The sequence below is a fragment of the Mobula hypostoma genome, chromosome 9 (genome assembly GCF_963921235.1).
Source record: "Mobula hypostoma chromosome 9, sMobHyp1.1, whole genome shotgun sequence".
NCBI lineage: Eukaryota > Metazoa > Chordata > Chondrichthyes > Myliobatiformes > Myliobatidae > Mobula > Mobula hypostoma.
The window spans coordinates 17528334-17554810 of record NC_086105.1 but is presented as its reverse complement, the minus strand read 5'-3'; the positions used below and the strand labels follow the sequence as shown (position 1 = coordinate 17554810).

General features: G+C 41.7%; 1 protein-coding gene and 1 long non-coding RNA gene across 5 annotated transcripts in view; one reads left to right on the top strand and one right to left on the bottom strand.

Annotated features, from left to right (window-relative positions):
* LOC134351538 (uncharacterized) overlaps positions 1–26477 on the bottom strand; it is a 97083-nt gene that overhangs the window by 34701 nt on the left and 35905 nt on the right. Inside the window, exon 1 of one of the 3 annotated variants that reach the window (XR_010019170.1) lies at positions 21694–21783. The exons of the other annotated variants lie outside the window; for them this stretch is intronic. This is a non-coding gene — a long non-coding RNA (uncharacterized LOC134351538). Of the gene's footprint in view, positions 1–21693; positions 21784–26477 lie in introns of those variants that run through there. 3 annotated transcript variants of the gene reach the window in all.
* The window catches only part of cped1 (cadherin-like and PC-esterase domain containing 1), a 279186-nt gene that overhangs the window by 228229 nt on the left and 24480 nt on the right, over positions 1–26477 (top strand). For both annotated transcript variants that reach the window (XM_063057813.1, XM_063057812.1), the window contains one exon: positions 12407–12494. In XM_063057813.1, the coding sequence (XP_062913883.1) occupies positions 12407–12494 (88 nt within the window). The remainder of the gene's footprint in view (positions 1–12406; positions 12495–26477) is intronic.

Here is a 26477-nt window from a genome sequence, read left to right as displayed (position 1 = left end):
TGGAGATCAGTTCCTCTTCTACTCACTTAACTATTCACAGTAACAGAAATTTTGACCAGGGGTGCCCAAACTTTTGCATACCACTGTACATGCTCTTCAAATCATCATGACTTTGCAACTTAGGAGATGGTTATGAATTCCCTTTTCACTGTGTGCATTCCAGAAACACAGCTCATTCCTGTGAGGTGGTGGGACGTTAATTAGCCTCAGAAATTTGAGCTAACCCAATTAGTTAGGGACCCCTCCTTTACACAAGATAATATGGTTACAGAAAATGCATCCAGGACCTCCCTCATCACGGAGATATTGCATGTCACGGACTTCAGCTGTTTCGTTAATTGAAGTATTACACTTCGGAAATTCAAGCACAGCAGTTCAGTAATTTATCCCTTTAAATTTAATCCACATACAGCTGCATTTCAAGACTGAATTTCCCTGAAGGCTGAAATCTTGTTGGGAGTACACTGCACTGGCCTCTTACTACTCAGGATGCTCAATTATACAATAAACTTAATATACATGCTGGGGTGGGGGGGGGGGTGATGAAACAAAGACCAACCAAAAATGGCTAAACTCTTTACTTTATATAATCATTTTATTTTATTATCACCTTCAATACTGTAACGAGTTTAGTATTAGTGGTTTTTCATTTGTCAAAGTGCTTCCAAATTAAAATGTCAAAGTCTGCATAATGGGTCTGACTGTATACTGAGCAATGCAAGTTATTCTTACAGCATTCAAAGGATAATGATTAGTGATTAAATGAACCAATTGGGATATATTTTATATGCAATTGAAAGCCAGTTTTCTACAGTTGTTTGCCATGTACAGTATGAATCAGGTTAGAGGAATGGGAAGAGAAAATCCACAGGATTAGTCAGAAACTGTGAGAAAGCACCAGCAGGGCAAATAGAAAATTATCCTCCAAAACATTACTTTTTTGGCATGCTGAAGTATGAAGAGAAAGAAATAGCACTAGAAAAAGATGAAGTTCATAATGGATAGTGTAGTGGCCCCATTATGAAGACCATATCTGAAAGCTGAACACAAAAGAAAACTGCATGCTTCATGAAAGGACAGAGAAATAGGAAAGGTAAATACATGTGTAACAGATGTGATCAGAGCAGCAACAAGAGGGATTTCTGTTCTGGAGAGCGTAGAGATACAAAGGTTGGAGTTGAGCAATAAGAGAAACTGCCAGGTTTTCCACACATAACTCTCAATAATTTGGGTAATGTATTAAGTCCCAAACTTCCTGAAAGGTATTTGCCATGTTACTCAGACCATACCCAGGTACTGATCATGGAGTTCTCTGGTGGAGACAAATCTTTTCAGCTTCCTACAGACAAGCTAGGACATCAACCCATTCAATTTGTACCATGTAAGATGTGTGCTCAGTATAGTGACTCATTTCCTATGCGTGGAGAGGAATAATTGTAAGGAAGAGAGGTATTTTGTCTTTAAGTTTACAATATTCAGTTTATGTTTTTAGATTATTAAAAGCATATTTTGATATTATTTAAAGATTTTCAGTAGTGAGATTAGTTTTATGTTTTGAAAGTTTTTGATGTTCTTAATGGGGATCTGTTCCAGAAAAAGTGTGCGCTTGTGAGGAGAGGAATCTGAAGTAAATAAATCTTCAGAAACTAATGGTAACTGCACACTCACTCAATTTCCCATGTACCACTATCCTTCAAGAGGGTAAATCTTTGCAAGGCGTGAGACCCTAACAGTGTACCTGGCTGGGTATTGAAAACCTGTGCTGACCAACTAGCTGGCATGTTCAAGGGCATCTTCAACTGTTCACTAGTGTGTTCTCCGGTTCTCACCTGCTTCAAACAGGTAGCAACCAGATTGGTGTCCAAGAAGAGCAGAGTGAGCTGCTTCGAAGACTAACGGCCAGTAGCACTCACATCTACCATGATGAAGTACTTCAAGAAGTTGTTTATGGCTAGATTAACTCCCACTTGAGCAAGGGCCGGACCAGCTGCAATTTTCCTACTATTACAACAGGTCTACAGCAGATACGATCTTACTGACTCTCCAGTCTGCTTTTGGAGCACCTAGACAACAGCAAAACATATGTCAGGCTCACAAAAATGAGAAAGTCTACAGATGCTGAAAATCCAAAGCAACGCACACAAAATGCTGGAGGAGCTCAGCTGGTCAGGCAGCATCTATGGAAAAAGAGTGAACAGTCGACATTTCGGGCCAAGATACTTCTTCAGGACTGAGAAGGAAGTGGGAAAATGCCGACATAAAAAGTGGGGTGGATGGGAAAGAGACTAGCTGGAAAGTGATAGGTGGAGTCAGGTGGGTGGGAAAGGTCAAGGGCTAGAGAAAACAGAATCTGATAGGAGAAGAGAAGATCATAGGAGAAAGGGAAGGAGGACTGCTGTTTATTGATTACAGCTTGGCATTCAATACAATCATCCACTTAGTATTCATCACTAAGCTACAAAACCTGGGCATCTGCACCTCCTAGATGCATGCAACTAGATCCTTGACTTTCTTATTTAGAAGACCAGTTAGTACAGGTCAGTGCTACCATTGCCTCCTCATGACAGTCAAAGATTTGCCGCTCAAAAATGCATGCTTAGCCCAATGCTCTACTTTCTCTTCACTCATGACTTTGTGTCTAAGCATAGCTCAAAGACCATTTATAAACTCACAGCTGACACTACTGTAAATCTCAGATGATGACAAGGATGCATACAGGAGTAGTATAGATTGGCTGGTTGAGTGGTGAAATAACCACCTTGCACTCATTGTCAGCAAGTCTGAGGAATTGAACATAGACTCAGGAAGAGCAAGTTGGAAGAACATGCACCAGTCCTTATTGAGAGGTCAGCAGTGGAAAGGCAGAGTAGCTTTAAGTTCCCTGCTGTTAAAACTGCAGAGGATTTTTCCTGTGCCCAACACATTGATATGGGGCCACCTCTTTTTCCCTTATTAGAGAGAGAGAGCGCCTGGGGTATGTCGAACTACTGGGTGAACGAGTAGTCTTTGGGGTACTGCAAGTCTGTGTCTTTATTGATGCTTTGCTGCACGCTTGAATGCTCGGAGGGTGCATTTTTTGCTGGTGGGGTTGGGGGTCGTTGCTTTGCTGCTGCCTGTGTGTGGAGAGGAGGCTGGGGGGGGGCTTTGGGGTTCCAACATTTAACTGTCATTCATTCTTTGGGGCACTCCTCTGTTTTTGTGGATATTTCTGAAGAAAAAGAATTTCAGGATGTATATTATATATATTTCTCTGATATTAAGTGTGCTTTTGCAGTTTCTACAGATGTGGGCATTCTGACTGGTTGCATCACAGCCATGTGTGAAGTCTCTAGCTCTCAGGATCACAGGTTGCTGACTCAACCAGTTCCATCACAGACACAACTCCCCACACCATCAATGACATCTTTAAGTGGTAGTGCCTCAGGAAGGCTGCATCCATCATTAACGATGCCTGCCATCCAGCACATACACTGCTCTTGTTACTATCATCAGGAAGGAGGTACAGGAACCTGAAGACTCACACTCTATCATTCAGAAACAGACCTTCCCTGCCACCACTGATTTCTGAATGGACCATGAACACATGAACATACCTTATTGTAAACACGAGACCTCCTCTACTGCCATGATAAGGCCACACTAAGGTTGGAGGAGCGACACCTCATATTCCGTCTGGGTAGCCTCCAACATGCCGTCATGAACATCAATTTCTCAAACCTCTGGTAGTTGCTTCCTCCTTCACCATTCCCCATTCCTGTTTCCCTCTCTTATCTTATCTCCTTACCTGCCAGTCACCTCTCTTTGGTGGGCCTCCCCCTTCCCTTTCTTCCATGGTCTTCTGTTTTCTCCTATCAGATTCCCCCTTCTCCAGCCCTTTATCTCTTTCACCAGTCAGCTTCTCAGCACTTTACCTCACCCATCCCCCTCTCCTGGTTTCACCTATCACCTGCCGCCTTGTACTTCTTCCTCCCCTCCCTCCAGCACCTTCCTCTGACTTCTCCCCTTCCTTTCCAGTCCTAATGAAGGGTCTCAGCCCAAAATGTCGACTGTTTACCCTTGTCCATAGCTGCTGCCTGGCCTGCTGAGTTCCTCCAGCATTTTGTTGCTACCTTTATTATTCCTTTTTTTTGCTCTATTTAATAATTTATGCCTTTGCACTGTAGCACTGCTACAAAACAATAAATGTCACATTATTAAAGAGAGTGAAAGTAAACCTGATTCTGATCCCGGCAACACAGGGTTAAATGTAGATTAAATAAACTGCATGTTACTGTTATACTTTCCAAAAGCTGTCTGGACTTGAAGGATAAATCATGTCTGACTAATCTAGTGAACTGTTTTTTTGAGAAGGAAAATGATACACTATGTGGTTTTCCTGAAGGCACTTCATTAGTTTCTGAAAGAAAGGAAAAAATGCTAACGAGGCAGCATAACTTTAAGGTGTTTGGAGGAACGTATAGGGGGATTGTTAACACAGAGAGTGTTAGGTGTGTGGAATGAGTTGCCAGGGTTGGTGGTGGAGGCAGATACATTAGGGACATTTAAGAAACTCTTAGATAGACCTCTACTTCCTGACGAGATTGAGGTCCTTTGGAGAATGCAGGCCTCTCCTTCACGTGTTCTACCAGTCTGTCGCCGCCAATACAATCTTCTATGCAGTGGTGTGCTGGGGCAATGGCATCAACACAAGTGATGCCAACAGGCTCAATAAACTGATTAGAAAGGCTGTCTCTGTTATAGAAGTCAAACTGGACACACTGGAGGGAGGCTGTGGTAGAACAAAGGGCCCTATGGAAAATCCTGGCAATTCTGGACATTGTTTCTTACCCTCTGCATGCCACCATGGCTGAATAGAGAGCACTTTCAGTAACAGACTAAGACATCTGCACTGCTGCAAAGAGTGCTATATGAGGTCATTCTTACCCTTGGCCATTAGGCTCTATACTGAGTCAACCTATAGCCAAGGACGTGATGACTGTTAGACTATTTGAGGTAACATTTTTGTTATTCTTTCTTCTCTTATAATATGTGCACTTCTAATGCTGCTGTGGCACTGGAATTTCCTTTGGGATCATAAAGTATCTATCTATGAATGAAAGAAAAGTGGTGGGTTATGTGGGAGAGAAATCTTAGATTGTTCTTGGAGTAGGTTAAAGGGTCAGCACAACATCATGGACCTAAGGTCTTGTGCTGTGCTGCTCGATGTTTTATGTTCTAACGTGGTTATTCCTTACCAGTTAGAGCCATAGCAAACCCTATTTATATTCAGTTTGAAGTATCATGTATGGGAAAGACTTGCTGGTCTTTGAGAGAATACAGTGCAGATTTACCAGAATGAGATGAGGACTCAAGGATTTAAAATGTGAACACCAGATGCAAACAGTTTGTATTTTCAAGGCATTGAGGGTGATGAAGAGATTCAATCAGGTAGAAACTAATTCCCTGATCAGAACATCCAGAAGCCAAAGTTTACACAGCATTACGACGGAAGCTAGCCACTTCTTGATGTATTCTTGCTGCTCAAATTTAATAGAAACTTAGTCCTCTCTCCCTCTGCAGAAATCTGTGAATCAATTGAGGTTTCACAACAGACAACAGATATTTTAGCTAAAGTTATCAATGGATATGGGAGATTATCTGAGTTGACAAATCAGATGCAGTATAGTGGTCTGGCCTTCCTCTCCTGCTGTGAAAATGATTGAAGAGGCATTACTTGCAGTATTTGCAAGTTAATTTGTTTTGATTGACAAAATGTCATTTTGCATTTGAGTTGTAAGTTTTGTAAAATTGTTTCCTTCTTGCTGCTTGCTTTCAGGTAAAATATGACCCAAAATATTCGGGCAATGGTGCATCACATGCTGGGTTCCATGTCCTCTCACCTTACACAAATTTCCTCGAATTGAGATATTTCACTATGTAGCTGGAATTAACTGTTTCTATTCACAAAAAAAAAGACTTTGGAAATCTATACCCCAGTAATCTGTGGAAAATCATCCACTGGTTGCATTCGAACAGATTCACAGCCACAATCTCTATGGCTTTCTTCAATGTTTGGCAATATGAGGAAAATGCAGAAAATACTGTTTGAGATCTTATTGAATAGTGGAACAGACTCAAGGGGTTGAGATGTTGCTAAAAGTTGTAAGAATACCAGCTTCCACCACCCAGGCATTGCTTTTCGTATTCCAATCTACCGGGTGGAAAAAAAAATTCTTCCTAAAATCCCTTTGAAGCATTTTTCCTCTTACCCTTAACTTATGGCTTCCAGTTTTTAACATCTCTATTACGGGGGAAAAGTTTCCTCCCATCTATGCTCTTTAATCCTGTATAGCCCAGACAGCTCCCCACAACCTCTCCCCCCACCTCCTCTACTCCCAGATAAACAGACTCAGTCTATTCAGTCTCTCATAACCGAAACTCTCCATCCTGACACAAGGGAATTCAGCTGCTGGAATCTGCAGCAACACAAAAAGCTGGAGGAGCTCGGCAGGTCAGGCAGCTTCTGTGGAGGGAAATGCAGTCGCCGTTTCTGTGAACATCCTGGTAAACCTCCTTTGCACCCCCCCCCCCCGAGGTGCACTAATATACCAGTATTGTGGCATAAACAATAGTTTGTAAAGTTACACCATAACCTCTGTGCTCTTGTATTCTATGCCTCAGCAAGTGTTGGTATTTGTCTTCTCACCTTATCTAACTGTTCTCCCTGCTTTAGGATCCTTCGATTTGTACACCAAGATACTGCCATCCTTAATTCTAGGAACCTACCATTCATTACATATATCCTCCCTTTCTCAGTCCTTGCAAAGAACATCACCTCATACTTACCAGGATTAAATTCTATCTGCTATTGCCCTGCCCAACTTGATTGATATATTCCTGTAATTTAAGTCAACAACACCACCAATATTTGTGTCATCTACGAACTTAGTGATCACACCTCAAAATACACATTAATAACTTGGATATGGATAGTAAGGGTCCCAGCAATCTCTGTGATGCACCATCAATCACAGGCTTTCAATCACAAAAACAATCCTCCACCAACGTCCTTTACCTCCTATCACCAAACTGATTTCAGATCCAATTTGTCCAACATGCTTTGGATCCAACAGTCTCCAGCCTGCTTACATATGACCATAAGACAGAGGAACAGAATTAGGCCATTTGGCCCATCGAGTCTGCTCCGCCATTCAATCATGGCTCATCGTTTTTTTTTATCCCCCTCCTCAGCCCCACTCCCCAGCCTTCTCCTCATAACTTTTAATGCTGTGGCCAATCAAGAAACTATCAATCTCCGCCTTAAATACACACAACGACCTGGCCTCCACAGCTGCCTGTGGTAACTAATTCCACAAATTCACCACCCTCTGGCTAAAGAAATTTGTTCACATCTCTGTTTTAAATAGATGCCCCTTTATTATGAGGCTGTGCCCTCTTGTCCTAGATGGCCCCAGCATGGAAAACATCCTTCACACATCTACTCTGTCTAGGCCTTTCAACATTCAAAAGGCTTCAATGGGATTCCCCCCCTCATCCTTCTAAATTTCAGTGAGTACAGGCCCAGAGCTGTCAAACGTTCCTCATTAGATAACCCTTTCATTTCCGGAATCATCCTGGTGAAACTTCTCTGAACCTTCACCAATGCCAGCACGTCTTTTCTTAGATAAGGAGTGGAGTGACATTTGGAATTTTCTAGTCCTCTAGAACCATGCCAGAGTCCAATGATTCTTGAAAGATCATTACTAATGCCTCCACAATCTCTCCCGTTACCTCTTTCAGAACCCTTCGGTGCAGTTCATCTGGTCTGGGTGACTTGTGTACCATCAGGTCTTTCAGCTTTTTGAGCACGTTCTCCTTTGTAATAGTAACTGCACTCACTTCTCTTCCCTCACACCCTTTAACATCCGGCATACTGCTAGTGTCTTCAACAGTGAAGAATCATGCAAAATACTCATTTGGTTCATCTGCCATCTCCTTGTCCCTCATTATTATTTCTCCCGCCTCATTTTCTAGCAGTCCTATATCCACTCTCATCTCTCTTTTTATTTTTTATATTCTTAAAAAAGCTTTTTCTATTTACCTTGATATTATTTGCTAGCTTGCTTTTTCGTATTTTATCTTTTCCCTCCTAATCATTCTTGCTTTCTGTCGGTTTTTAAAAGCTTCCCTATCTTCCCACTAATTTTTGCTTTGTTGTATGCGCTTTCTTTTGCTGTTACATCAGCTTTGACTTTCCTTGTTTGCCACAGTTGTACTATTTTGCCATTTGAGTATTTCTTTGTTTGTGAAATATATTTATCCTGCATCTTGCTCATTTTTCCCAGAAACTCAAACCACTGCTACTCTGCTATGATCCCTGGCAGCATCTCCTTCCAGTTTACCAAATCCCTTCTCATACCACTAATTTCCTTTATTGCACTGAAATACAGCTCGCCAGACTTCACTTTCTCCCTATCAAATTTCAACTTGAATTCAATCATATTGTGATCACTGCCTCCTAAGTGTTCCTTTACCTTAAACTCCCAAATCCCCTCCGGTTCATTACATAACAGCCAATCCAGTATAGCTGATCCCCTAGTAAGCTCAATGACAAACTGCTGTAAAACACCATCCTGTAGGCATTCAACAAATTCACTCTCTCGAGATCCATTACCAACCTGATTTTCCGAATCGACCTGTATGTTAAAATCTCCCATGACTATCATAACATTGTCCTTTGATACGCCTTTTCTATTTCCTGTTGTAATCTGTAGTTGACATCTCAGCTACTGTTGGGAGGCCTGTATGTAACTGCCATCACCGTCCTTTTAGCCTTTGCAGTTTCTTAACTCAACTCACAAGGATTCAACATCTTTTGATCCTATATTACAACCTTCTACTGATGTGATGCCATTCTTTACGAGCAGAGCCACACCACCCCCTCTGCCTACCTTCCTATCCCTTCGATACAATGGACCTTGGACATTCAGCTCTCGGCTACAACCATCCTTCAGCCATGATTCTGTGGTGGCCACAACATATACCCGACAATCTGTAAAAGTCTAACAAGATCATCCATCTTGTTTCTTATACTCTGTGCATTGAAATAGAACACATTGAGTACTGAACTTCCTACCCTTTCTGATTCTGCAACCCTAATGCACTGATACTTGCCCTGCTGGCTGCAATTTTGTCTTATCATCTATCTACCCTTCCTGACTTTGCTGTCTTTGCTTTTTTAACCATCTATCCTGTCCTGAGTCCCTTCACTCTAGTTCCCATCCCCCCACCAAATTAGTTTAACCCCCCCCCCCCCACAGCTCTAATAAACCTTCCGATGAGAAAATTGGTCCTCCTCGGGTTCAGGTGCAACCTGTCCCTTTAGTACAAGTCATACTTCTCCCAGAAGTTGGAATCAATCTCCCAATGATCCAAGAAACTGAAACTCTGCTCCCTGCACCAGTTTCTCTGCCACACATTTATTTGCCAAATCATCCTGTTTCTGACCTCACTAGTGTGTGTCACAGGTAGCAATCCAGAAATTACTACCCAGGAGGTCCTGCTTCTCAGCTTTCTGCCTAGATCTCTACAGTCTCTCTAAATAGCATACATGGGACTTTATCAATGCATTACTGGACTCCATGAAATCTACATCAATTGCAGCATTCTCATCAACACAATTTGTTACCCACTGTGGTTTGGTGGTTTTGACAAAACCCCACAAAGCCAGCACCACAGTTCAGGAAAGGAACCTGCAGCTATGAGGCAGAAGCTACACCAGCTGTACCCACTATACAGCCCACCAAAAATAAAACAACTCTAGCACTTCAATGACTAATTATTTCATCATTATTTTAAAGAATATTAGTTATTTCTCATCACTATGGCTATTCTATCCAAATGATGATCATACACAGAATGGGAACAAGCCCTTCGTGACAAACTAATTAAGCTAATGACTTCTGATTAAACTAATCCCTTTAGCTAGCATGTGTTCCATACACCTCCATTTTCTGTATCTTCATGTACCTACCCAAGAGACTCTATCGTAAACATTATGATTATATTTGTCTTCACCATCATCCCTGGCAGTGCATTCCAGGCACCCACCACTCTGTGTGTAATAAATAAATAAATAAAATTTTAACATTGTCTTGAACTTGCCCCTTTGTCTCTCTCTCTGGCTATCCATCCCATAGGAAGATGATGGTTCCTTTCAGTCAGTTAGTGGGGATACCCCACTCCTCAGAAAGGAACAGCATGTGCATGAGTGGATTTTAGGTGAGCAGGGGGTTGCACAGGTCCAGACCCACCCTCTCGACATCTCCTTCCAGATCCAGTGGCACAGTGGGGTCCAAGAAGGCTGGGGGAAGTTCTGTTGCAGTGAATGGCCAGACCAAGCTTCGATGCAAGGGATGCCCTTTCCGCGCTTCAGGGCACGTGTTTGCTAGATGGCCGTTGACCCTACGAGAGGGTTCATCCACCCTTCAACTGGTCTTGTTTTTCATCCTGCAGGGTGTCTAGCCACCCTCCTCACCAGGCAAGCCTGGTTAGGGAGCCGGTTTAGTTGCCAACCACCCGACCATGCGACAGGTAGTACTGGTTTACATGGTACCAGTAGCACTCAGACGAGTGACCTAACCAGATGCCTTTGTAGATCAGTACTGTACTGTTAGGGGTCCTGCCATTAATTGTGTACTTTCCGTTTTCATTTGATCTCCCAAACTGTAACATTTCATGTCTGGCCGGGTTAAACTCCATCTACCATTCTTCCACCCATATCTCCTGTATCCTTTGGTAATCTTCTACAGTATCCACAACACCACCAATCTTTGTGCCATCTGAAAACTTACTAACCCACCCATCCAAGTCACTTATATATCAAGAACAGCAGAGGTCACAGCAGAGATCCCTGTGCAACACAACTTGTCACAGACCTCCAGCCAGAATAAGACTCATTGACCACTACCCTCTGTCTTCTCTGAGCAAGACATTCGAATCCAAAAGGCCAAGTCACCATGGATCCCATAATTTTAATATTCTGGATGAGCCTACCATAAGGGGCCATGTAGAATGACTTTCTAAAAGCCACATAAAACTGCAGCCGCCACTCTACCTTCATCAATCACCTTCATCACATCCTCAAGAAATGCAATAGAATTTGTAAGTCACCACCTGCCTTGCACAAGACAACATTAAATGTCCCTAATTAGATCCTGCCGAAGGGTTTCAGCCCAAAGCGTCGACTGTACTTTTTTCCATAGAAGCTGCCTGGCCTGCTGAGTTCCTCCAGCATTTGTGTGTGTTGCTTGGATTTCCAGCATCTGCAGGTTTTCTTTTGTTTGTCCCTAATTAGGTTGTGCTTTTCCTAAATCATATCCCCAATAGTCCACTTCAATAGCTCCCTCCCACTGGTAAGACTTCTCAGTCTGTTATTTATAAGATTATCCTTATTTGCCCTTCTTGAACAGGGGAACAACATTAGCTTGCTAGTCCTCCAGGAGCTTGTTCATGGCTAGCAAGGACACAAAAATCTTGGTCAAGACCCAGCAATCTCATCTCTCAAAAACCCATCAGGCTCTGGGAACATCTACATTAACTTTTTTCAAGATACTCACCCACACCTTATTCTTTATCCAAACATGCCCTGGCATCTTGGCATACTTCGCAGTGATCTGTTTATTGTCCATGTCTTTCCCCTTGGTGAATACCAAGGCAAAGTACTCATTTAAAACCCATGTCATATCCTGTGCTTCCAACCACATGTTCCCTCCTTTATCCTTGTGTGGTCCTACTCACTCCCAAGTTACTCTTGATGCCGGTGTAGAATGGCTTGAGATTCTCTTCATGTCCCCTGCTGGTTCCTTTATATTCCTGAAGAGTCCTGTTCAATTTTGATTTTTGAAATCTTACACACACTTCCTTTTTCTACTTGACTAAATTCACAACCTCTCCCATTACCAAAGTGCCTTTACCTTGCCACTTTTAGTCTTCCATCTCACTGGAACATATCTGTCCTGTATTTTGTGTAGACACGGCCAGGCTTTGCACAAAAATACACAATTCCTGTTATTGGTGCTTCTTACCTCCCTCTTGTTGGAACCTGTGCCCACCTACCAATTCTACACTCTGATTCTTGAGCCTTCCATTGGTTTTCAGTTTGTACATCAGAAAGAGGTGCTCACTGAACTGTTCACATCCCTCCCTATGATCAATTTCATCTGGACAGATGGGGGGAAGGCAGGTTTACCATTGAAATTATCAGAGAACTACTTTCTTGAAAGGAGCACCAAAAATCAATCCAACATACTTTGAGTAAGGATTAAGTCAACTGAAATGGTCATTTTTTGAAGTATTAAAATACACAATGGAAAACCCTGGATTTTTAAAATCTTTGTTTATACATGGCCTACATTTTGTTTTACAGACAGAATCTTTTGAATATTCTGGTAATTATAAAATCTATAGGAATGGGATTTCACCTGCCAGTGGATGGAATCCGATCTTTGTCTTTGGTAAGCAAATTATTATTTCTTGGTGTTGTTAGGTTTATGCTTTGTGGACCTGACCATCAGAACGTGTTCCTGTGCTGCTTTGGATATAACATGTTTTGCTCAAAAACATGGTCTATTTCCATTGACACTAATATTAAATAGTGAGTGTTATTGAGCTATCAAAGGAATTATGCCATACACATATACTATTCATCCACTCTCAGATGTTATCACTTTAGTCAGATGTTTAAGAATAATATCTGTTGAGATCAGTCCTAGACAAGCTATGATTACATGCTGTTGCATAAACACCATGTTAAAACACACGAGCAGAATGTCATTTGCACTAGTGCTCTTTCACTGAGGACTGCCAACCTCACTTCAAAATGGGGCGAAGGAGGTGGCTAGATTGCAAGCCTTTGATATCCCATAGCCTTTGAAATGTTTAGTCTGACTTCTATTAGTGAGTAGTTAAGAAGATAAACTTTTCAAACTGGTAAAAATGTATTTATACTGAAATGCTCAAGAAATATTGAACCTATAATTCAACTTGTGAACAGTACATATTTTCATTAATTGATCGAAGATTATAAATGAGTACATTTTCCTTGAATTGCTTGGCCATAACAAATTAATAGTTCATACAGTAGGTGAATGTCATCATCTTGGGATGCTACAGTAATGTAGCAGTTAGCCCGACACTATTACATCTCAGAGTGTTGGCATTTGGAGCTCAAATCCAGCGTCCTCTGTAAGCACGTTTGTATGTTCCTTCCGTGTACACATGGGTTTCCTCTCGGTGCTCTGGAGTCCTCCCACAGTCCAAAGACTTAAGTAGGTTAATTGGTCATTGTAAATTGTCCCGTGACTGGGCTAAGGTTAAATCTGTGGGATGCTGGGCGGTACAGCTCGAAGGGCCAGAAGGACCTGTATCTCAAAATAAAATAAAATTTTGCGCAGCAACACCTTATCTGACCCTACGCATTTTAATTCCAGTAGATATTCACAAGAAGTTTCCCCATTGTCATTAAGTATGTCTTTGAGCAGGCACACAAACACTTCCTGTCTAGGTCTTGCTAGTTAAGGGCTGTAGGTAACAAATGGCTTAGACTTTTCATGCCATCAACGTTGATTATGCTACATCTTTCAAAGGGACCAAAAATGCCATATTAGGTTCTGGAGTGACAGCTAAGAGTGGTTGTGCTGTTAGCAATGCCAGCTGATCTGTTCAAGAATATAAGTGATTGAAACTACCTTTAATGTCACTTTCAAAGTCTTTCAAAGCTCTAGCAAAAGCCCATTTTCAATTAGTGCTGTAATGAACATACAAGGCAACCAAAAGGACCCATCCCCATGTTACAGATAAATGAAATAACATAAATCACAGTTTAAGCCATATTGCTTTCATGTGCATGTATTTCCATTATAAATGGTACTAACGAGCAAGCCAGGCATAGTTTCTCAGATGGGTCAATTTCTGCCCCTGCCTGTCACTAAGCCAGTGAAACATTAATGTAAATTTAATCCAGCAGCTGGCTTTCAAATACTGTACTGATTGGGTATCCTCATTTATATTCCTTTTTTTCTCCTATATTTTCTTTGCTTCTTACTCAAACTTCGATGAACTCCTTTAAACAGTTCCCATCTTTCACGAACAAAATTTGATATCTTTTGTTCCATTTCACTTGCTTGTACAGTATATTAAGTGTATAATCTTAAGTGTTACTCTTAGACTTTGGGAATCAAATTATAATGAGGCTAGCATCAATTAAAATAATTATCAATTCTTACAAGTTTATGCTGGCTGTGGTAATGATCAGTCCTTTAAAATGAATATTAATGTACTCTAAGGCACATCATGTATTTTCTCCCCCAATTAATCAAAGATATTACCTAAATATAGCAGTTGCATGTTCTTTATCTGTATTAAAGCATTTCTGCATTGAACAGTGTGAATGCCTGTAATTTGTACATTGAGGATTATTAAACCCTCCTCTACATTGCCTCTACTCTGGAAATTGAAACATCAGAGCTATTCCTTACCTGGTACAACATGCAATACGTCAGCACCGGGGTTTCAGTAACTAAGTGATACACTTCGAAAGGCTATCATCCAACCGTATGGATAATGTCTTTTACAAATCATTTCCTCAGTGGATTTGAGACATCTGGTAAATTAGACAGGAAGCTATCTAAATAATTCATCATGCAAAGATAGATAGATCATTGAACCAGTGAGCTTTTCTCATGAATTTGATTGCTCTACTCTTAGTTTCTATGGTTTCAAATGGTACTGATGAAAATGTTTCCTATGTAATTGATCCTTTGTACATTGAACTTGCACTTTTAGACCAAGTTTCATATTGTGTTCCCTTATTTTATTCCTCTACTCCCTTTATTCTAATCTTCATTCATTTGTTTTTCTCTAAATTGGTACCTATTCCCACCTCTGCATGCTGATGTTTGATGTTTTTCATTGAACAGGTTCGTTTCATGATTCTTCTTTGTTTCATGACTGTCTGTGGGGAAGACAAATTTCAGCGTTGTTTGCAGCATACATTGATAATAAATGTACTGAGAATCTTTGAATCTTGATCTTTCACTTCCTCACTCTTATGTTATTGTTAAACCTATCACTATGCCACAAATGAAAACACTCAAACCAAAAAGGCTGAACATTTGAGATTGGAAAACCTTCGCATCACAGCATAATTTCACTAAAACGGGTCATTGATGAACCTCCAGATACAATTTAAAGGGCCAAGAAAGACAACATTTACAGATGTACATACCTGGTATTCTCTTCACTGAGAGGTGTGAATAATAACATATTACCCAACTCTAGGTATTGGTCAGACCTAGTGGAAAATATATTTTGAAGAAATATATTTCCTTCATTATTGCATTTCTAACAGCAGTTGATACGGTATTTATTTTATTACTTGCGTCCAAGGGAGTATAAGTCATTTTGTTGCATCTACATCGCAATGTACAAGCAATAAAGAGCAGAAATGTGGGAGGATATTGCCCAAATACTAAGATTGTATAAACTAATTGTTTCTTATACATGTATGTGTAGTCAGATGCACAATCAGATCAATGTACAGTCAGATATGCAATCAGATCAATGTGTATTAATCAATCTGATGGCCTGGTGAATGAAGCTGTCCAGGAGCCTGTTGGTCCTGGCCTTAATGCTGTGGTACTGTTTGCCAAACGTAGCAGCTGAAACAGTTTATGGTTGGGGTGGCTGGAATTCCTGATGATCCTCTGGTCCCTTTTTACGCACCTGCTGCTGTAAATGTCCTGAATCGAGGAAAGTTCACATCCACAGATATGCTGGGCTGTCTGCACCACTCTCTGCAGTGTCCTGTGATTGAGTTCCCATACCAGGCGGTGACACAATCAATCAGGATGCTCTCGATGGTGCCCCTGTAGAAAGTCCTGAGGATTTGAGGGCTCATGCTGAACTTCTTCAGCTGTCTGATGTGAAAGAGGTGTTGTTGTGCTTTTTTTCACCACCAGCCAGTAGGTACGGTCTAGGTGAAATCCTCAGCGATGTGTATACCAAGGAACTTGAAACTACTTACCCGCTCAACTACAGACCCACTCCTGTCAATAGGGGCTAATCTGTCTCTGTTCCTCTTGTAATCCACAATCAACCCCTTCATTTTATCAACATTGAGGGAGAGGTTGTTTTCTTGGCACCACTGTGTCAGGGCATTCACTTTTCCTCTGTAGGCTGTCTCATCATAGTTGGAAATAAGTCTGATCAGTGTCATGTCATCTGCAAATTTGATCAGCAGATTGGAGCTGTGTGTAGCAACACAATTGTGGGTGTATAGGGAGTAGGGGAGGGGGCTCAGGACACAGTCCTGGGAGACTCCTGTGTTACAGGTGTGACAAAAAACCAAGTTATCAGAAGATTGATGCTGATGAGAGAGATAAGAGAGACAAAGGGAGAAGCGTTCAAAATGTTAATGAGAGAGGAGAGAGATTAACGAAAAGAGACACCGTTACGAGTATTGACAGACCGGTTGCTTTGAACCTGAACTGTTTGAAGTTTGATGGACAGGCGATACCCCAGCAGGGGGATAAAAGGAACAGGTTCGCTAAGGCACGACAGACACCACGAGATCATGAGATAACGAGACCCTGGAAGTGTGGTGTGCCCCAACAAGTTGGTGGAGTTTGGAGGTCTGGTCACGGGAACTGACCATAGACGCACAGGGTGAAAAGGTACGATCGACAGGAACCTGGTGTGTGTGTGTCCGCCCTTGCCTGGGTGCCGGGTTCACCGCAGAAGAACGGTCGTATCCAGAACGGAGGGGTCACAGTCGGTGACCACAGAAGACATAAAAGGGTTCGCCCGAAAAGCTAACTGCGAAGAACAATGGTCTGTTTGAATCAGAATTTGCATATCATCCTCTCTCTCTCTCTCTCTCTCTCCAACGGCACAACAGCGATTACTGCGAACTGTACTAAGCTGAACTGAACTCTGCGTCACTTGAGACTGATCATTTTACCCCTAGACTGCTATAGAGCTTGATTGATTCCTATTACCCTAGTTCTGTGTACGTATGTTTTATCATTGCTAACCTGTTGCATTTATATCCTTACGATTAGAGTACTGTGTTACTTATTTCTTTAATAAAACTTTCTTAGTTCCAGTAATCCAGACTCCAACTAAGTGGTCCATTTCTGCTGGTTTGGCAACCCAGTTATGGGGTACGTAACACAGGTCAGAGGGGCAGATGTGAGGGAGCCCATCTTTACCACCTGCCAGCGATCTGATAGGAAGTCCAGGTCTTGTACTCTAATCTGTATTTGATTTCTTTTCTAAAGGAAGCAATCAGTTTGAAATTGCTGTTTTGAAAAAAAGAGGTTCAATATTATTATTATTATTGTTATTAATGATTATGATATAGTTGGGATCACAGAGACATGGCTCCAGGGTGACCAGGGATGGGAGCTCAACGTTCAGGGATATTCAATATTCAGGAGGGATAGACATGAAGGAAGGGGAGGTGGAATGGCATTGCTGGTTAAAGAAGAGATTAACGCAATAGAAAGGAAGGACATAAGCCGGGAAGATGTGGAACCGATATGGGTAGAGCTGCGTAACACTAAGGGGCAGAAGACGCTGGTGGGAGTTGTGTACAGGCCACCTAACAGTAGTAGTGAGGTCGGAGATGGTATTAAACAGGAAATTAGAAATGTGTGCAATAAAGGAACAGCAGTTATAATAGGTGACTTCAATCTACATGTAGATTGGGTGAACCAAATTGGTAAAGGTGCTGAGGAAGAGGATTTCTTGGAATGTATGCGGGATGGTTTTTTGAACCAACATGTCGAGGAACCAACTAGAGAGCAGGCTATTCTGGACTGGGTTTTGAGCAATGAGGAAGGGTTAATTAGCGATCTTGTCGTGAGAGGCCCCTTGGGTAAGAGTGACCATAATATGGTGGAATTCTTCATTAAGATGGAGAGTGACATAGTTAATTCAGAAACAAAGGTTCTGAACTTAAAGAGGGGTAACTTTGAAGGTATGAGACGTGAATTAGCTAAGATAGACTGGCAAATGACACTTAAAGGATTGACGGTGGATATGCAACGGCAAGCATTTAAAGGTTGCATGGATGAACTACAACAATTGTTCATCCCAGTTTGGCAAAAGAATAAATCAAGGAAGGTAGTGCACCCGTGGCTGACAAGAGAAATTAGGGATAGTATCAATTCCAAAGAAGTAGCATACAAATTAGCCAGAGAAAGTGGCTCACCTGAGGACTGGGAGAAATTCAGAGTTCAGCAGAGGAGGACAAAGGGCTTAATTAGGAAGGGGAAAAAAGATTATGAGAGAAAACTGGCAGGGAACATAAAAACGGAGTGTAAAAGCTTTTATAGATATGTAAAAAGGAAAAGACTGGTAAAGACAAATGTAGATCCCCTGCAGACAGAAACAGGTGAATTGATTATGGGGAGCAAGGACATGGCAGACCAATTGAATAATTACTTTGGTTCTGTCTTCACTAAGGAGGACATAAATAATCTTCCAGAAATAGTAAGGGACAGAGGGTCCAGTGAGATGGAGGAACTGAGCGAAATACAAGCAACACACATCAAAGTTGCTGGTGAACGCAGCAGGCCAAGCAGCATCTATAGGAAGAGGCGCAGTCGACGTTTCAGGCCGAGACCCTTCGTCAGGACTAACTGAAGGAAGAGTGAGTAAGGGATTTGAAAGCTGGAGGGGGAGGGGGAGATGCAAAATGATAGGAGAAGACAGGAGGGGGAGGGATAGAGCCGAGAGCTGGACAGGTGATAGGCAAAAGGGGATACGAGAGGATCATGGGACAGGAGGTCCAGGAAGAAAGACGGGGGGGGGGTGACCCAGAGGAATACATGTTAGTAGGGAAGTGGTGTTAGGTAAATTGAAGGGATTGAAGGCAGATAAATCCCCAGGGCCAGATGGTCTGCATCCTAGAGTGCTTAAGGAAGTAGCCCAAGAAATAGTGGATGCATTAGTGATAATTTTTCAAAACTCGTTAGATTCTGGACTAGTTCCTGAGGATTGGAGGGTGGCTAATGTAACCCCACTTTTTAAAAAAGGAGGGAGAGAGAAACCGGGGAATTATAGACCGGTTAGCCTAACGTTGGTGGTGGGGAAACTGCTGGAGTCAGTTATCAAGGATGTGATAACAGCACATTTGGAAAGCGGTGAAATGATCGGACAAAGTCAGCATGGATTTGTGAAAGGAAAATCATGTCTGACGAATCTCATAGAATTTTTTGAGGATGTAACTAGTAGAGTGGATAGGGGAGAACCAGTGGATGTGGTATATTTGGATTTTCAAAAGGCTTTTGACAAGGTCCCACACAGGAGATTAGTGTGTAAACTTAAAGCACACGATATTGGGGGTAAGGTATTGGTGTGGGTGGAGAATTGGTTAGCAGACAGGAAGCAAAGAGTGGGAATAAACGGGACCTTTTCAGAATGGCAGGCGGTGACTAGTGGGGTACCGCAAGGCTCAGTGCTGGGACCCCAGTTGTTTACAATATATATTAATGACTTGGATGAGGGAATTAAATGCAGCATCTCCAAGTTTGCGGATGACACGAAGCTGGGTGGCAGTGTTAGCTGTGAGGAGGATGCTAAGAGGATGCAGGGTGACTTGGATAGGTTGGGTGAGTGGGCAAATTCATGGCAGATGCAATTTCATGTGGATAAATGTGAGGTTATCCACTTTGGTGGCAAGAACAGGAAAACAGATTATTATCTGAATGGTGGCCGATTAGGAAAAGGGGAGGTGTAACGAGATCTGGGTGTCATTATACACCAGTCATTGAAAGTGGGCATGCAGGTACAGCAGGCGGTGAAAAAGGCGAATGGTATGCTGGCATTTATAGCGAGAGGATTCGAGTACAGGAGCAGGGAGGTACTACTGCAGTTGTACAAGGCCTTGGTGAGACCACACCTGGAGTATCGTGTGCAGTTTTGGTCCCCTAATCTGAGGAAAGACATCCTTGCCATAGAGGGAGTACAAAGAAGGTTCACCAGATTGATTCCTGGGATGGCAGGACTTTCATATGAGGAAAGACTGGATGAACTGGGCTTGTACTCGTTGGAATTTAGAAGATTGAGGGGGGGATCTGATTGAAACGTATAAGATCCTAAAGGGATTGGACAGGCTAGATGCAGGAAGATTGTTCCCGATGTTGGGGAAGTCCAGAATGAGGGGTCACAGTTTGAGGATAGAGGGGAAGCCTTTTAGGACCGAGATTAGGAAAAACTTCTTCACACAGAGAGTGGTGAATCTGTGGAATTCTCTGCCACAGGAAACTGTTGAGGCCAGTTCATTGGCTATATTTAAGAGGGAGTTAGATATGGCCCTTGTGGCTACGGGGGTCAGGGGGTATGGAGGGAAGGCTGGGGCGGGGTTCTGAGTTGGATGATCAGCCATGATCATAATAAATGGCGGTGCAGGCTCGAAGGGCCGAATGGCCTATTCCTGCACCTATTTTCTATGTTTTCTAATATAGTTTTGCTTTACTCAATCCAGTCAAAATTGGCACTAATTAGAATCAATCTAAACCCACTGTAAAATTCTCACATGCAGAGAAGGAATGATTTTTATTCAATGCATCGTGGAGACGGTAGCATAGTATTTAGCACAGTGCTTTAGAGTACCAATGTCTCAGGTTCAATTCCTGCTGCTGCCTGTAAGGAGTTTGTACGTTCTCCCCATGACCGCGTGGGTTTCCTCCCACAGTCCAAAGACATACTGGTTGATAGGTTAATTGGCTATTGTAAACTGTCCTGTGCTTAGGCTAGGGTTAAATCGGGGGTGGCTCAAAGCCCTGGAAGGGCCTTTTCCACACTGCATCTCATGGAACTTCTGGAATTCTCAATGGATGCATTCAGATTCCATGTGTACGTACAGAGATCTTGCACACTAATCTGTACTTAATTTTTAAATGAAGGAATCATTTTTTAATTGCTGTATAAAAAGTTCAGTATAGTTTTGCTTTATATCCTCTAAAAATAATATTTTTGATTAAATGTATTCAACAGGATGCAACTGGAAGTCTTAAGTTATTGCTGATAATTGACCAGCACACCACTGCATATTGCTTTGCTATATGAAATCTACCAAAGTACTGTGTTACTTTTGGCAGGAAAAGCAGTTTTTCACTAGCTTAGTTAAGAAATTTAGAAAACCTACAGTTAGAATAGGGTCAACAAAAGGTTCACTTTTCAACAGATTAATTCATATGACAAATTAATTTTCAAGGTCAGCTTAACCTTGCATAGTTTTCCCCAGTTCAATCAGTTGAAAATTAATTATAAATCATTCAGACATTTCCAGAATAATTTATAAACAATGGCATTGTCATTATATTGAAACACAAAGCTAAAATTAAACAGTTAAAAACAAGTATTTTAATCAGTTTATCATTTGCAAAAATCATGACCAGAATGATCTTCAAGATTGGTGTTTAGATGGAATAAGATTTAATAGTGACATATAAAAATTCCCAACTTTAGTTTGGAGGTAAACAAAGAAAAATTTCTTACAACTTTGAGGTTAACTCATTGCTTCCTGTCTAATCATTTTGGAGAGTTACCACCTCCCCCTGACAGAAGCATATATGCCAGCAGACAAAATGCCTCCCGTAGCAGACATATATTAGGAGATAACAATTGGGGGAGATTATTACTCACCATGACCTGAAAATATACATCTTGTGCAGTTGTCAGCATGATTAAATGTAAGTGTGCTATCCTGCTGTTCTGGGGGCAGTGCTCCAGAACTGCTAATCTATGGAACTGTAAATCAACAATGCGAGCATACACCTGCTTTGCTGAGTCAAATGTACTGTAATCAAACCTATCCCTACCTGGTGCGCAGGACTGCGCATGCAATCTGGATTGCAAATGACCTGTCTCTGACTTAAGAAATACCCCATCAATTATTCTTTCAACACGTGTGTATTACTTTTGAATAACATGAATTCCCCCAATGTTAGAATTTTTTTTTTAAATGTACACTCCTTGTTATAAATAATACAAATACAAGGTCATTCAGCCATTGCATTAAATATTGATCCTTTATTTTAGAATATCACTGTCTCATGCAAAAGAATAGTACAGTACAGGGGCAGCCATTTTGGATCAGGATGTCTGCACCAAACACAAATCAAATTATGCCCGCACATGACCCATATCTCTCCGTTACCTGTATATTCATATGATAATCTCAAAGCCTCTTAAATGTCACTATAGTGTCTACTTCCACCAGTGACCCTGACAGGCTGTTCCAGGCACCTACCAGTCTCTGGGAGGAAATTAAACTTGCCTTGCTCATCTCCTTTAAACTTCCCCCCTCTCACCTTACAATATCCTCTAGTATTTGGCATTTCTGCCCTGGGAGAAAGATTCTATCTACCCTGTCTATGCCTCTCACAATGTTAGAAGCTTCTATCAGGTCTCCTCTCAGCCTCTGACATGTCAGAGAAACCAACCAAAGTGTGTCCAATCTATCTTGCTAGCTCGTAATCTTTAAGATAGTCAACATCCTGGTAAACCACACTCTCCATATCTTTCCTATAATGGGGCTACCTGAATTGCACACAATACTCCAAGTGTGGCCTAGCCATAGCTTTACATAGCTGCAACATTAATTCCCAATTCCATTGCTAAAATGTCCCTACTAATGAAGGCAGGCATGCCAAATACCTTTACCACCATCTACAAACTGTACTTGTATGGCTACTTTCAGGGAGCTAAGGATTTGGATCTCAAGGTCCCTCTGCACATCAATGCTGTTTAGGATCCTGCGTTAAGTGTGTAGTTTTTCTTTACATTTGGGCTCCTGAAGTGCATAACCTCACACTTGCTCAGATTAAAGTCTGTCGCTCTCGGCCCATATCTGTAAATGAGTGATATATCTATGGAGCACATGATATTTAAAACAAATCACAAAAATATCAATTTGCATTAAAGGATGTAATGTTGATGCTTTATAAAGGTACTGGTGAGGCCTCACATGAAGTATTGTTTGCAGTTTTGGGCTCCTTATATAGGAAAGGATGTGCTGACTTTGAAAAGGGTTCAAAGGAGGTTTACAAAAATTATTCTGGGTTCGAAAGGCTTATCACATGAGGACCATTGATGGTTCTGGTCCTGTACTCACTGGAATTCAGAACAATGAAGGGGGGGATCTCATTGAAACCTATCGAATGTTGAAAGGCCTTGATAGAGTGGATGTGGAGAGGATGTTTCCTACGTGGGAGAGTCTAAGACCAGAGGACACAGCCTCAGAACATAGGTGAGGAGGAATTTCTTTAGCCAGAGAGTGGTGAACCTGTGGCAGCTGTGGAGACCAAGTCATTGCATATACTTAAGGCAGACGTTGATAGATCCTTGATTTTTCAGGGCATGAAGGGTTACAGGGAGAAGGCAGAAGATTGGGGCTGAGAGGAAAAATAGATCAGCCATGATGAAACGGCAGATCAGACTCGATGGGCCAAATAGCCCAATTCTGCTCCTATATCTTATGATCTTAAAGAGAGTGAAATTGACTGTTCCCGAGTCTTGAAACTGTATTGAATCACTTGCTGCTTTAAATTGTTTACCTTATCCATACAACCCTAGATACATGGACCAGACAAATGAAAAGGTGGGCTAAATAAGGTCTACTTAATGTGAAACACATTCTCGTTCACTGCTCCAAAAGACTAGCTATATTCATTCAGAATTTTTTCCCCAGTTACAAAATTCCAGCATGGAGAGGAGTGAGAGAAGGAAATTTTCTGCCCACCACTCTAAGACTTTAGAACCTTAACCTGCTTGCCTATGCCAGGGTCAAGTGGTATTCACCCCACACTTCAAGTGGCCTTGTTGATACACAGTGACGCCTTCACAAGAATGGAAATGCAGATGAAGGTGTTGTTAAGAATGCTCTAAGGTCCTCTCTTGAGAAAACCCAAGGGCAACGCCACCATTTAAGTAGCAGTATATAGGGCACGTAAGCGTGAATTACTTGTGTGATTATGGACTAATTGCCACCTAGAGTTCTGTTTGCACATTAGTTAAGAAAGAAATAGTGACAATTGGCTCTCGTGATAGGAAACAAGGGACAGGTACTGCAGTTGATGAGATGTAAATTCACATTTTCTACAGTTCTTAATCATGAACCCCATTCAGTTTCAGGTTGGATGATAAAAGAGAATCCTTGTCTTATATCACTTAATAGAATATCAACCATTCATAGCTTAGTTACATAAACACTAAACCCAACTAATGATGCAATGGCTAGGCTTAATATGTTTGACTTAATACAAGGAATTCTGTAGACTCATTGCAAAAAGAATGTGTGCTTGGTCCCCCACTGATCTCCCTCCTGGCACTTATCCGTGTAAGCGGAACAAGTGCTACACATGCCCTTACACTTCCTCCCTTAACACCATTCAGGGCCCCAAACAGTCCTTCCAGGTGAGGTATCACTTCACCTGTGAGTCGACTGGGGTATTATACTGCGTCCGGTGCTCCCGATGTGGCCTTTTATATATTGGCGAGACCCGACGCAGACTGGGAGACCGCTTTGCTGAACATCTACGCTCTGTCCGCCAGAGAAAGCAGCATCTCCCAGTGGCCACACATTTTAATTCCACATCCCATTCCCATTCTGACATGTCTATCCACAGCCTCCTCTACTGTAAAGATGAAGCCACACTCAGGTTGGAGGAACAACACCTTATATTCCGTCTGGGTAGCCTCCAACCTGATGGCATGAACATCGACTTCTCTAACTTCCGCTAAGGCCCCACCCCCTCGTACCCCATTTGTTACTCATTTTTATGCACACATTCTTTCTCTCACTCTCCTTTTTCTCCCTCTGTCCCTCTGAATATACCTCTTGCCCATCCTCTGGGTCACCCCCCACCCCCCGTCTTTCTTCCCGGACCTCCTGTCCCATGATCCTCTCGTATCCCCTTTTGCCTATCACCTGTCCAGCTCTCGGCTCTATCCTCCCCCTCCTGTCTTCTCCTATCATTTTGGATCTCCCCCTCCCCCTCCAACTTTCAAATCCCTTACTCACTCTTCCTTCAGTTAGTCCTGACGAAGGGTCTCGGCCTGAAACGTCGACTGCACCTCTTCCTACAGATGCTGCTTGGCCTGCTGCATTCACCAGCAACTTTGATGTATGTTGCTTGAATTTCCAGCATCTGCAGAATTCCTGTTGTTTGGTTTACACTGTTACTTCTTGAAATATCCTGCACTTTCTGGAAAATGCTAACTGTATTTAAAATTTTTATTTAACTTGCTATTTTTGATGTCATGTGCCGCTATCCATATCCAGTAACATCCTTGAGTTTTGCTGGGCATTGGTGCCCATAAAGTTTTGTAAACACTCTTTCTGTGGTAACTTTGTGTTGCCCTGGTGTCCAAGTTTTGCACTTTTCTATTCAAGTCTGCAGTATTCTTAATTTTTAAAATACTTCTTAAGATCAATCATCTGTAGTTCAACATTATAAATGATACACTCATTGATCAAATGGAGCAATAATTTTAGTTTATCTGCTGTCCTCCTCATTCTGCATTGTTATACATGTCATTATAGGTGTAGTTTTAAGTGCTTCAGTAACAAAGGATACCTTTGTATTAAACGGCAAGTAATTCTATTTGGGTCAGAAAGAAAATGACATTCCTTAGTATAAAATAGTTTTCTCTCTTGAGGAGTTTCCATTAACATTGGATACATTAGATTGCTTGACTCTGTTTTAAAGTGGTTTAATGGCATTTCTTTAGCATTGTTCTGTTACATGCAATTATGCATCTGGCTCATTAGAAGGCTCATGTTTACTGTGTCTTTTTGGTTGATTAAGTAAATACAGAGGGAGGTATTATTCATCAAGTCCAACAGGCAGCTTAATAGAGCAACGGTATATTTTATCAAGGTAGTAAAATCACAGCCTCGTCTTTATATGACTACTGTGTAGTGATTCTACGCTGCCTTCAGGAAGGCATTTGGCAAGTCCATTCTTTCCTCACAACTTTAATTGGCTTCTTTGCATAAAAATTGGATGCAGCATATCTAACTAGCACCATGATTAACAGGTACATGGAAACCCAGTAGGCAGACAATCTTGCCTTGCATGTAATGAGGAGGAAATTTTGTTTTTTTTTTACAAATCTTTTTATAAGACCATAAGACAAAGGAGCAGAATTAGGCCATTTGGCCCATTGAGTCTGCTCTGCCCTTTCATCATAGCTGATTCATTATCCCTCTCAATCCCAATATTCTGCCTTCCAACCATATCCATTGACATTCTGACTAATCAACAAATTATCAACCGTCACTTTAAGTATACCAATTGATTTGGCCTCCACAGCCAGCTGTGGCAATGGATTCCACAGATTCACTACCTTTTGGCTAAAGAAATTCCTTATCTGTTAAAAATGGCCCTCTGGTCTTAGACTCACTCACTATAGTAAAACATACT